This window comes from Atractosteus spatula, chromosome 6, assembly GCF_055471065.1.
Source record: "Atractosteus spatula isolate fAtrSpa1 chromosome 6, fAtrSpa1.hap1, whole genome shotgun sequence".
Lineage (NCBI taxonomy): Eukaryota > Metazoa > Chordata > Actinopteri > Semionotiformes > Lepisosteidae > Atractosteus > Atractosteus spatula.
The window spans coordinates 43,643,412-43,656,669 of NC_142711.1; the positions used below are offsets into that span (position 1 = coordinate 43,643,412).

General features: G+C 36.9%; 1 protein-coding gene across 1 annotated transcript in view; it reads left to right on the plus strand.

The window, feature by feature from the left end:
- The first annotated feature begins 421 nt into the window (after positions 1 to 421).
- The window catches only part of vps41 (VPS41 subunit of HOPS complex), an 86,261-nt gene continuing 73,424 nt past the window's right edge, over positions 422 to 13,258 (plus strand). The window contains exons 1-2 of the mRNA XM_088919399.1: positions 422 to 457; positions 3,507 to 3,545. Of these exons, the coding sequence (XP_088775525.1) occupies positions 437 to 457; positions 3,507 to 3,545 (60 nt within the window). The 5' untranslated portion in view covers positions 422 to 436. The remainder of the gene's footprint in view (positions 458 to 3,506; positions 3,546 to 13,258) is intronic.

The window sequence follows — 13,258 nt, forward strand, 5'->3', positions numbered from 1 at the left end:
CTGTTCTCTTCAGAGTTTCAAGCCTGCCCAGGCTATTATTCTTAGTAGTAGTATCTTTATTACTATTATTATTGACCAATATAAACAAAATAGTAAACGTCTATTTTAATTGTGATTTGTTTTGACAATTTATTTTTAAAACGTAAGGGTGGTCTACGTATTAATCAATTTTCCGTAATAAAAAAATAACTAATTGAAATCAGAAATTGTGACTTGTTATTTGATTTTGCTCGTGAATAAAACGAATAATTTTCTTTCTCAATAGTTGCTTACACTGGTGATGCCAGCGAACCACTCAGAAAACATCGCGCTGAAACATTTTTAAATGTCAGGATGTAAAAGCGCGACGGCACGGTGCGCGCTCAGAGAAAACTACACCTCCCAGAGAGCTTCGCAACCTGCTTCCTGTTTTTGTCATGTGATACAGAGCTGCATCATGGCGGAAGCAGAAGAGCAGGTAGGTATCTGGTGCTGAGTACTGTAAAACAGCAAATATATAGATGCAGTGTACAGCTGTCAGCTTTTGCAAAGTAGGTTTGGCTATTAAGTGTGCTTTTACAAGATGAGTATTTAAGGTGAAAGAAAAACAAGTCAGACATATAAAAGAGGGTAGACATTCGAAGGAAGCAAGGATGTCTATTCTGTTTTTCTATTTGAAATGCACTGAGGTTTTCGAAGAAACTAGGACCAATCTAATAAGTTTATAGCACAGTACTTTATTCCCGATTTACTTAAGCCAGTGACTAAGCTATTTTCACGCATGAGACAATGTATTGCATGTTGTACATCCCTTTTTTCCTAGCTCACATTTACTGTCAGTCACTGAACATTAATTGACGTAAATCACGAGATGGCGTAGCTGAACGAAGAATTAGCGCGCTACAGTTCTTGACAATTCAAGACGTGTAATCGTGCAGTGGCCTATCTTTTTATGTAAGACCTATCTGTTCTCATACTGCTGTAGGGGGGCCGGTAATGTCCTAGATAAATCAGCCACTGGATGTTTACAAATTTCTGGCTTTCCTACTTGTGTTACAGGACTAATATAGTTATACAACCTCAGACAAACAGCATAGTACTGTATATTTCACATTTTACTGGAGAATGGCTCGTTAGACCTGTGCTCTACCTTGTAGGCCTTGTAATAATGAATTCAGGTGAAATATAGAAGCTAGAATTCTTTGCAGAACCGATTTAGATAAGGGCTGCTTGAGGATGATCAGTAATGATAATCACAAATCGAAACCTGCACACACTAGTGCTTGTCATCATCAATCGTCCTTAATTGTTTGGATGGAATATTAAGATAGCATGGACATTAACAGCCTAATGTTAACCATAATCAGCGAATTGTTAGCAATACAAACCACAGGGATGAAGAAAAGACTCAGTGAAGTGAAAGGAAAAAGGCATATTAATGTGAACTACCCCATTAACTCATGTTCTACCAGGAAGTCAGTTTTTCCATGCCCAGTTCTGCACATGCATACCTGAGGTCCGTTAATTAGCTTCCAGATTTCTTACAGTTGTTCATGTGAGTTTTTGTTCCTGGTGCTCCGGTTTCCTCCTACAGTCCAAAGACATACCGGTAGGAAAATTTGCCCTGGTGTGTGCCCTGCTATGGACTGGTGTCCCAGCCAGGGTGTATCCTGCCTTGTGTCCTTTGCTTGCCAGGATATCCCCTGTCACCCTGTATTAGAAAATGGATGGATGGATGAAATCTTTATTTTTTTTATTATTTCACCATTACATTTAACACATTTAAGGTAAAATCAAGATACAGGGATTAGCAGGAAGCATCCTTCTAGTTCTTTTATTTTTCATATTGCATTTTATTTAATATATTATGAAGCATACAACCTAAGTGAAACACAAATCAGGGAACACAAGTGGAAGTGTATGTTAAACCAAGAACAGGAGGCATTTCTTTATACAAAGCTTTGTGAGAATATGGAACACGCTGGCCAGCCACTTTCTACTTGAAGCCAGTACCATGGCTTCTTTCAAGACACAGCTGGATGGGACTTAGGGATAAATTAACTACTAATTACAAAATGATGTGGGCAGGCCAAATGTCTTCCTCTCATTTTTAAACTTCCCAACTTCCTGATTTAAACAGAAATATAAATGGTAAATTTTGACACTGTGTCTCTAAAAGAGAGGAGTAACAAGTCTTACTTTTTAAATATTCCTTGCTTCTAGATTCGTATTTAAGCTAAGAAATAAAACATTTTTGAAGTATTAGTTTTATAAGTAACAGTATAAATGTCTGAACTTTCAATTATGGACTATGATGAAAATCATACGAGACTGCAGTCAGAATGTTTTTGTTTTTCACTTCTAGCACCACTAAATAAATGCCCAAAATAGAGTTTTGGTATTTCTCTAATTAATGTTTTGAAGGGTTATCTTAAATCTCTAAGTTATCTACAACAGAGCTAGATAGTTCATAAATAAATAAGTTATAAATTGTCTTCTTTTTATGACAACCCATTTAAAAAATAGTATTTTTAACATTTGCGACCAGCAATGCCAGTCTTGTCAGATTTGAGAACCAAAGCAAGGTTGGGCTTGAGCTCGGTCAATACAGCAATGGGTGACCTTACTTGCTGCTGTACGTATGGACCAGTAGGTGGCGCTCTTCCCTCTGCACCAGAATTTCCACACCAGTGTCCCATTGGGACCCTGTGCTATTGGAGGTGCTGTCCTTTGGATGGGATGTGAAACCGAGATCCTGACTGCCTGGTCATTGGTGATCCCAATGCACAGTCTGTATGAGTAGGAGTGTCCTACCTACATTCCACTCTGTACTTGCTTCAGTCTGGCCTGCCTATAGTTCCTCCTTAGTTCAGTTGCTGAAGCAATTGCTCACTTCTCCATCTCATTTTTCGTGTATTTGGGCTACTGATGCATTTGTCACCCAGGTTTGTGCACCACTGAGATGTTGGATGTAGTGAGTCTCCTCCTGTTTGTGAAGAGGTTTAAGATCTTCTGAGTTGAAAAGCTCTATATAATTGCAAGGAATTATTCTTAGTATTAACTCAATATAAATGTATCTAATATTCTGCAATCAAATATTGAATGTTTTTGTAGCATATTTTTCAAAGCCTGAAATGCCAGAGACACTTTTATAAAGTATATACTGTATGCTAGTATTGGGTAGTATTTAATTTTTATGTAATAATAATAATAATAATAATAATAATAATTGCTTATTTATATACTGTAGCGCTTTTCTGGACACACTACTCAAAGCGCTTTATAGGTAATGGGGACTCCCCTCCACCACCACCAGCTTGATGATAATATTACATTAATATTATTACATTATTATACAGTAATATTACATTTGCAGGCTTAGAAACTGAATTGTGAGTGGAAATGAACATTTCTGTGCAGATCACTGTGGGATAGGATGAAACGGGGCCCCTCTCAGCTTTATTACACTTGAATGCCCCTGTTCTTTAAAAAGGGAAACTGGTTCTTATTTACTGTTTTTCTTTCAGGGAAGAAAATCATGTGAAGACTCCACAGATGACTCAGAGGTAGGCCTACTCACGTTTCCTGAACTGCTTCTGACAACCTGAGAAAAAGTCAGTCTTGAAAGGTTGTGTGAATATCAGGCTCTTTAAAGGAGGAGTGAAATATTTTATTCAAACTTCATATGGACTATCTTCTTTAAAGAGAAGAATTCATTGTCAGTCTGGCTGATCAGTCTGCTTTATATGGACTTAGATGATCTGTGCTATTGGACTTGACATCACCCTGAAGTAAGAATGCAAACCAGCATGATAATGTGCTGTGACATTTGATTCCAGCAGTGTTATGAAGCTTTTGGAGCAGTTCAACTGCAAAATGTCTTCTGAAATGTGGAAAGACAAGATCTGATCTAACAGCAGTTTAAAAGACATCATACTGTGTCTACAGCATCAAACTCTTGCTCTGATTCTGCAGTGTATGTGTGAAAACTTTACAGAGGAATGTGTGACTGCTAATGAAGAAAAAAATAACACAATTGAGTTACTTTTCAGTTTCTTAAAAAGCAGATGACCATTTCTTATGTGATGCAAAATCACATGTTCTTATCTGTTTTTAACAATCTGGAGCTCAGTATTGGATATATATGTATATATAATATATGTATCAAAACGTGCAACTCACGCTTGAAGCGCTGTCCAAATTACATCACTGTCATTGGTCTCCAGCTAGGATTAGGTATTCTTTCCAGATATAAAGCTCCTTCCTTCTTGAATAACAGCATGATAATAATGGTATGAATATGTATAGTTTTTAATACATATATGTGAGTTTAAGGCTGGGTGATATGGCCAAAAACATTATCACGCTAAAAATGTTTGTATCAGTTGATATCGATAATTATCACGTTAAATGTCAAATCATTATTTCTTTCAAGTTTAAAGGCAGATTTTTTCTCCTGAGTGAAAGTTGAAGAAACCAGACAGTTAACTGGTAAATTAAACAACTTTTTATTTTAAAAACAAAACAAACACTTGCCAAACAGCAGAAACATTAAACAAATCTGTTAGCTGCCCGGTCTGCAATACGCACGCGGACTCGTGCAGTATTTTGTGCACATGCGCATATCATGCGCAAAGCATAAACATATATATCGAACATTTATCGAACTTTTGTTGAAATTATATCGAGGAAAATTATATCGCGATAATTATCGTTATCGAATTATCGCCCAGCTCTATGTGAGTTATTTACAGACTTATATTTATACTGATAGATGGTTTTTAGAGGAACAGTGAACCCCTCCCCCCCCCCCCCAAAAAAAGAAATCTTTATTACTCACTGACTTTTGCATGTGCAGCTCTGCCATTCCGGCAAGTTACAACCGATTAATGTTTCAGTGCAGTAACATATTTTCAATTAAGAAAAATTGAAACATCAAAGCAGCAACTGCATAAGTGACCTACTGTACTAAGTTCAATTTTTTTTTTACTTGTATGCTGTGCCTCAATGGAATTATGTAGATGACACATTTCCACAGATATACTCTCTTCTTTCAAAATATGTTATAATTTCAAATCGAGAAATTCTGTTTCCATCGAAAGATCCTTAAAATAAACTTTCAGTGCTAAAATCCACCCCTAGGTTGATTGGTAATTGTAAAATATCCGTGTTTGTTAGTAACTTGTGTAAATGTGCCTTGTGATGAACTTTCCCCTAGTGTTTTGGGGCTGATTCCAAGCTGTTGCTACCCTTATCAGGAATAAGCCGCTTTCCGGTGATGAATGGATGATTTTTTTTGTAATGGTTTACTAAGTTCTAGTAAACCATAACAAAAAAAAAATCATCCACCCATCCATGTTTTCTAATCATTTCTTCCAAGCCGGTGAGCTGGAGCCTATCCCAGCAAGCAGTGGACTCATTGCCAGTCCATTGCAGGGCACACACAGACACAGGCACGCTCGCCCCTTAGGACCTGATTAGAAACAAAATAACCTACCAATATATCTCTGGACTGTGAGAGGAACCTGGAGAAAACCCATGCAAAAATGGGGAGAACATACAAACTCCACACAGATAGTACCCCAGGTCTAGAATTGAACCCAGGGCCCCAGCGCTGCAAGGCAGCAGTCCTAACCACTGCACCACCATGCCACCCATAAAATCATCCATTCATCCATTATAAGTTTGAATCATTTTTCACTTGTTTTTATATTCATAATTTGGAGTTGCCAGTTACTTTTTACTAGTGACCATACCCACACAGTTTGGAGTTGCTTATGGCTATACCTGTTGTCCTGCACTGGGGTACAACGAGGACCTGCTGACATGGCACCACCACCTATCTGCGATGTTTGTCTTTTGTTTCATGCATGTTCAGCAGCATCACACAGGAGAGGAGTTCTGCTTGGAGAATAAAAGTCACAGTAGAATAAGGACATGACTTGGGTGTGAACCAGCTACACCAGGGCATAGGGCTCAGCTTGTACTCTGTAGGTTGCGCTACTAAGAAGTCAGCATTATGCGTCTTCTACAAGTTTACTTGGGGAGTGTAATCGCCGAAATCACAAGAAAGCAGTGTGCATTTGATCTTTCCTGCTGAATGCAGTCTTCCAAGCTAACTATAATTACATGCTGAGAGCCCTCCCAAAACATCAGATATTTGAAGGAGAAGGAGGCTTTCTATTAGGAGCCGAGACTTCAGCTGGTAATCGGTGTCAGTGACTTAATTAGGAGAGTGCTTCAAAGAAATCTAAAGCTCTTAGGTTGTGATGTGAATTTGCAAAAGTTATGTGTCTCAGAATGGAATTGGCCTAAAGTTTGTTGATGTAGCTGCACCAAGGCTATTATTCCTAACCACATTATAATCTGAGTTGTATGATATCTCATGGGGATACCTGAACCATCAACCTGTTTTATCAATGCTAAACTTTCTCTACATGTTACTCTTGCAGCAAGTGACATTTGTGTTATCTGGAGCTACCTTTTAGCAACAATTTGTCACTTTTAAGTCACTGCTTCTGTTCCAGTAATTTGTTTTGGCACATACTGTAAATATGACATTGTCCACTGTTACCAGTGAATTATTGTGAAAGACAGTCATTGCTGTTGAGCCATGTCCTCAGTGTGTAGTTCTCTGGACACAACCTTTGAAAAAAACACACTATAGCATTTATTCTAATACGTCAGGAGCAGTGGTATTTTTACCAAAAGCATTATTTCTCAAAACACAGTGCATCCATATTCTCTCATATATAATTCAATAGTGTGGAGAATAACCAAGCAAAAATTCTCAGTTATCCAATCCGAGTTAATTTATCTCTAATTTAAACATGTTTATAGATGATATATTACTTCAAAAACAACTGTACGTGCTGCAGAATTATTATTGGTCAGTAAGCCTACTGTTTTCTCAAACCTTGATGTTTCTTGGGAAAATGATATACCATTTAAATTAAAAATTTAATTTAGCCTAACAGGTTTTAATATGTGATTTTATAAACAGTATATAATGAGTTGCAAGGTTGGCAGTAAAGTATCTAGCCATGTGATTTAAAGAAGATGAATACAATTGTGTGAGGCTTGTTCAAGAAGTACGACTGAAATTAATTTAAACCTTTCTTATTTTTATAGTTGTACCATTAAAGGTGTAGCTTGGGAAAGTGAGTGACCTAATCTCAAGCAATGCATTGATGCTTTTTTTGGGGTTTTTTTTGGTTCATGTTCTGACTCGGTTGTGATGTGAGGAGCTGGTGTAGTTCGGCTCAAATTACCTGGAAAAACTTATGGGAAGGGTAACATATGGAAAGTCAGACTTGTGTTATGTTACTAAATACTATTGCTACATTTCACTAGGAGGTCTGGGTGGCTTAGTTGGTGTGAGAATAGTGACTATAGTGCCAGAACCTGGGATTTGATTCCTGTGTGATCTCAATAGGCCAAGGAGCTGGGCACCCTACCTTCGTGAATGCTCAAGAGATAAATAGCTCTGATGCAGTAAGTAGTGATTATGGGATTGATAGATAGATACTTTATTGATCCCGTGAGGGAAATTGCAGTGCAACAGCAGCTTAGCACAGTGTAATGAAATGATACAATAATACAACAATACAATACATACAGTACAGTCAGTGAGAAGTGCAGTAAAAAGTAAAACATGGATTTTAAAGAGTTGCTCACAGTACAAAATATGCAAAAACAGACCCGAAAGTACAGTACACAAAAAGTTGTATTTTACATTATAAATATATTGCACTTGATCATTGCTAGAAGCGTGCAGTGGCTTTTAAGTGTATTTTTTACTGTACTGCAGCCTCTTATAAAGACTGATCAAGATGAAACTTTGCTTAGAGCCTTGTATCAAATTCACAGTGTGATGTGATTTGAATACATGGAAAAAAAAATGTTTAAGAGTTGTGAATATCTCAACACATCCTGAAATTCTGGGAACTTACTTGCTAAAAATTATAGAATGTCTGAGGTACAGTGAAAAGTGTAAGTACTGGTACAGTGATGTGAAACAGTTTGGCTTATTACTAATATGAGTATTATTTTAGAAAGTATAGAATGTCAGGCTTTGTTGCTGTGTATTTCTTTGCATGTGTATTTAGCCATGTTAGACAATGTGATTTGTTGTGTTTAATCCCTCCATTTCAAGTGAGCATAAGTATAAAGACACATGGCAGACAGGTTTTACTAATTTCTCAGCTGTCTCCAGTTGCGTTAAGTGTATAGCCTTGGTTTTAGCTTTTGGATTTTGCTTTTTGGGACTGCCTCTTGATTTAGAAGGCATAAACCAAAATGAAAACTAGAGTGTTGTCTCTGATGGAAAACCAAGCAGCCAATGAGATCCATGTCTTTAAAAGGAAACTACTGGACAAAAAGATCACAAGAAAAGCCCTAGAATAAAAGTCAGAAAGATGGCAGACAATCTCTAGAGTGCCGTGTATGAAAATATCTCAATTCAGAAGATTTGAACAAGAGTTACAAGGACTACAATGCAAATTATCCTAAGCGCACCACGTCATCTGTGAGGCATGATGGGGGCGTCATGGCTTGGGCTCCCATCGCTGCCTCTGGAACTGGCTCACTCGTCTTTATTGATGGTGTAACTGATGATAGCAGCATCCGGCTGAATTCTGAAGTGGGCAGAAACAACTTGTTTGCCCAAATCTGTTGGGTGGCAGTTTACCCTGCAGCAGGTTGTTGGTCCAAAACATATTGCACACTTAACCAAGGGATTCATCAGGAAGAAGAAGTGGAAACTATTGAACTGGCCAAATGAGTCTCCTGATCTGAATTCTAGTGAGTATATAGTGTTCTTTGTAAAGAGAAAACTAAAGTCGGAAAACATCAGAAACAAGGAACAACTAAAACTGTGGTTGCAGTTGAGGCTTGGTAAAGCATCTCAAAGTAACTGCAGTTCCTAGCTGGTGACAGTCTGGTGATAGGCATCTGATGATATTGATATTGTTACAGGTTTGAAACAGTCATTGTCTGTAGGGGGTTTGTGGCCAAATACTACCATTACACTAGTTCAGTTGACTTTTAAGTTATTTATACCAATGCTTATGTTGATGTGTAACTAGGGGATATTGAACACAAAACATTTTGCAAACATGGTTTGACATGCAGGCACAAAACGTTCCAGAAATAACTGACATTTTGTGCTTTTACCTCATTTATCTTTTAATGTGAAATACAAATGTCAGTAGTATGTAGTATGTAACCAAAAATGGTTAATTTCACTTTACTGTCCCAATACTAATGCTTTAGCAGTATCCCAGTTAACCTATGATAATTACATTTAACATATTCTGTATGTAGAATGTAGGGGCTCTTTATGTACAGTAAAAAAACAAAACAGTAAAACGTTTGAGAATACCTTTGTTAAGAGGATTAACGACAAAAACTAAATACCACCGAAACATGATAAAATATTCTTGCAAACAGACCTTGTATAGATATGACGTCCATGGCCACAATTTATTTTTCAGAATCTCATCATACTGTGTGTTTTTTGTGACTAAATATCCTTTGGTAACACTTTACAATGAGTGACTGTTCATAAAGGGGGGAAGTCCTACAGGAAATACAGCTATGTAATGCATCATATGTAATTATATTAAAACTACAGATACTGAAGGGCCGCATGGTGGCACAGTGTTTAGCACTGCTGCCTCGCAGCACTGGTGTCCTGAGTTTAATTTGTGGGGTGCTGTCTGTGTGGATTTTGAATGCACCCCCCACGTTCACATGGGTTTCCCACGGAGCCCTGGCGTCTTCCCACAGTCCAAAGACACTCTGGTTGATTAACTGGCTTCTGTAAAAATTGGCCCTGGTGTAAGTGTGTGCGCGTGTTTGGGAGGGTCCTCTGATGGACAGGTGTGCTGTCCAGGGGGTGTCCTGCCTTGGTTAGAGAATGGAAGGAAGGATACAGATACATACCTCATCCGATGCATCATCCCAAGAAGGAGATGGATTCCTGCTCGTGCTTGTGAAAAAAGTTTAGCCCCCCAAGACCAATTAACAGCAAAACAGCCAGGCAGGTCATGTTGTCAGGGTATTGAAGGTGCAGTGGACAGGTCTCCATCACCTAGATTGCATGCACTTGCACTTATAGATCATTACTGTTTGGCTGTCAGACAGCCGTTCTGTACCAGACCATGGAATTTCAGTGAATGTGCAGTAACTCAGAAATACTTTTGTGTTCCTGCATTTCAGGGGGCTGGTAGTGTTCACATGAAAGGTGAAGGGGGTTGCTGGTAGTGAAATTATGACTTACAGGCAAAATGGAAAGGAGTGGTCCAGACTAAAATGCTGAAATTCCGTTCTGCAGCTAAGACTTTTATTTTCAATCCAAAATATTCCTCAGGGGGATTAGAAGAAGTAAAGCTCTTTTAAATACAAGGTGAATGTAATCTGTGCTTCTTTTCTCTACTGTTCTGTGCAACCAGAAAGTTCTGTCCCTGTCTTTGTTTTTCAGTATAGTTCAGTAGACAAGCACTTTTCACGCATGGCATAAACTGTCCGAGTCAGAATACATGGTACTGTGACATTCAAAACACTTGCTGGTGCTGACAGCACTTATTTCCTTTTAACTGCAGCTTAATTGTATTCTTAGTGTAAAAAAGAAAGGTTTCTCTATTTACTGTACCTGCAAAAGGATGGACTGCCTTTTCAAATGCCAGTCAATGCAGTTTACACAGGACGAGTGCACTTAATAATAATATTTCAGAGCAGCTGTTCTCATAGTGCTTTCAATTTTCTTTTACTTTCAAAATGTACTTTATGTCTCAAACCTTGAAAAAAACGTTAAAGCTTTCACAGGTCCTGAAATCAAACATAATTTTGGAGTTTGTGCTATTGAACAAAAAAGTGTGCTTTTTTTGTTTTAAGTTAACAGCATAGTAAGGGCATGTTTTAGAAACTTCACAGCTCTGAATGTGTTATTTCCAAAATTGCATCCGCTGTTGTTTGTGGCCATTCTTAGATTGGATGTGTCAAATCATTATTATATATCTCTTCTTGAATGATGTTAGGGAACACCTTTTTAATCATCTCACAAACTTGCTGTATATGCTTATCATTCATTTTATTGAAACAACAGATATTTTAAAGAACAAGGATTTTGGTAATACTTGTTATTTATGTATTTTATTAAACATTTACACATTTTACACTGCTGTGTTGTTTGCACTCAACATTTTTTTCTTCTTTATTCATAGTGGCTAACTGGAATTTTAGCCATTTTGTTTTCTGTTAACAGTTTGTTTTGAAAAAATCTATATTTTGTAATATATAAAATTTCATTTTAGCTTTATGGATGTGTAGACAGGAACGTGATGCTAATGACAAGAAAGACTTGACAATCAATTAGATTTTATTGATAAATGAGATGGATTAGCTGATCAATGTGAAGCAAAGGTTGATAAATGACAAGCTTGTTTTTTGTCATCCAAAGCTGTATTAATAATAATCAAAGTTGTTTATGATAGGTAAAAAACTCTCGTGGAAGTTTTGAGTAAAATGATGATACTCATATCATTTATTACATACAGTATATTGTTACTCTTGATGGTTTCTAAAATGTCAAGACTTTTGCTGAACGATGCATGTAATAGACGATATAGTGAGGAATCACCGACATTCCTGTACCTATCTTTTGCGCAGTAGACGATCAGCACAAATTTAATTAGCCTACTTTTTCCATCAGACAAAATATATATAAAACTCCTTCCACAAGCAAAGATGAGGTATAAGGGTATAAGACTTGCATACCGTGTATCCTGAGTCGGGAATAATTTTATGTGGCAAAAAGTTTTAATGGATAATGATAAATAATTCCTAATAATCACTACATATTAAATTGCTCAAAATGACATTACATACATTCGACAAATGACAAATTCTCATACATTTTCACATGCCCACACAAACATCCCATGCATCTGTATTCAGTAAAAAATAATATCAAGAGATTTTCAAACCTATTTTTCTGTGTTAAAGAATTTATGTATCCATTTTCTTTTTTTTTTTCTTGGGTACACAAGCCTCTGTTGTCCTCTGGTGTATTGGTGGAATACTTGAGCAGATCAGTGTTTAGTAACCAAATCCAAGGTCATGCCAGTTTTGGAGCAGCCTGCTGCAAAAATCAATTGTTCTCTTATGTAACTGCAACAGAACTATAACATCAGTCTGTAGTCAGATGTAAATACAGTATTGCCCATGCCAAGAAGTAATTAATTTCAAATACCATTGCCAGCATTTGGAAATTAAGAATAGGAATTCTGACAGAGTGAATCTGGGTGTATTTTTTCCTAGCCATTCTCACATACGATGAAGTACACAAGTAGTTTATAGTGCTCTCGTTTTTTATTCTACATATTTTGGGATTATGTCTCAATGGAATTAGAATTGTCCCATTGGGGAATTTTGTGTTTTACAGCACACGCCCAAAATAACAACACAATGACAAACATTTTCCAACCAAGAAGTCAATGAAACAGTGTTGCAGTAAGATTAAGTAGAAGATAGAAGACATTTTTTGAAAGAGATTTTGAAAGAGAAAATGAATTTATCCAATTTTATTATAGGATGGGGAGAAGCTCCTTATACCTACCCTCTTCTTTTAGCATTGAGTGCTACTGTAGCAGGGTATGTAGACCACTACTCATTGTAAAATAAGGGAAGAATATCCCTGGCATCCTTCATTTGTTAAAGAGAATCCATCCAACTTTAAAGCATTTTGGATCATAGCACTTCTTCAAGTGTCTGTGGTGTTTACCCTTGATGTAAGACACGTTTTTTAATGGAAGGGGAAAAAAATGGATTTTTCTCCAAGCTTTTATAAATAAGAAGGGTCTAAATGTCACTCTGTTCATATCTAAGTCTTGCTGCAAGTCTAGACTTGTGCACATTTTGCCAGGTTGTCATAGAAACGTAGCTAACTGTCATCTCAACTCAGTCTGTTGATGGTTATATTTGTAGGTTTGCAGGATTATTAAAATTTAACTAAAATTATTGATTTTCATCTTATTCATGCCTGGAGTGTTTACCCTAGGTAGTTCCAACTGTATGAGAGGTAGAAGTGTTATTCACGTATTTGATTTTCTTTAATACATATTTATATCTACTTTAAAGTCATATTCATAATGATAAACAAAAAAAAACATATGGTTTCATTTAAAATTTAATGAAAAGGAGGCGTATGAGCAGACGTTAAAGCTCATCTAAGAACTATTACTTCTATTGCTGCCAGAAGCAAATGTATGTATTAGTC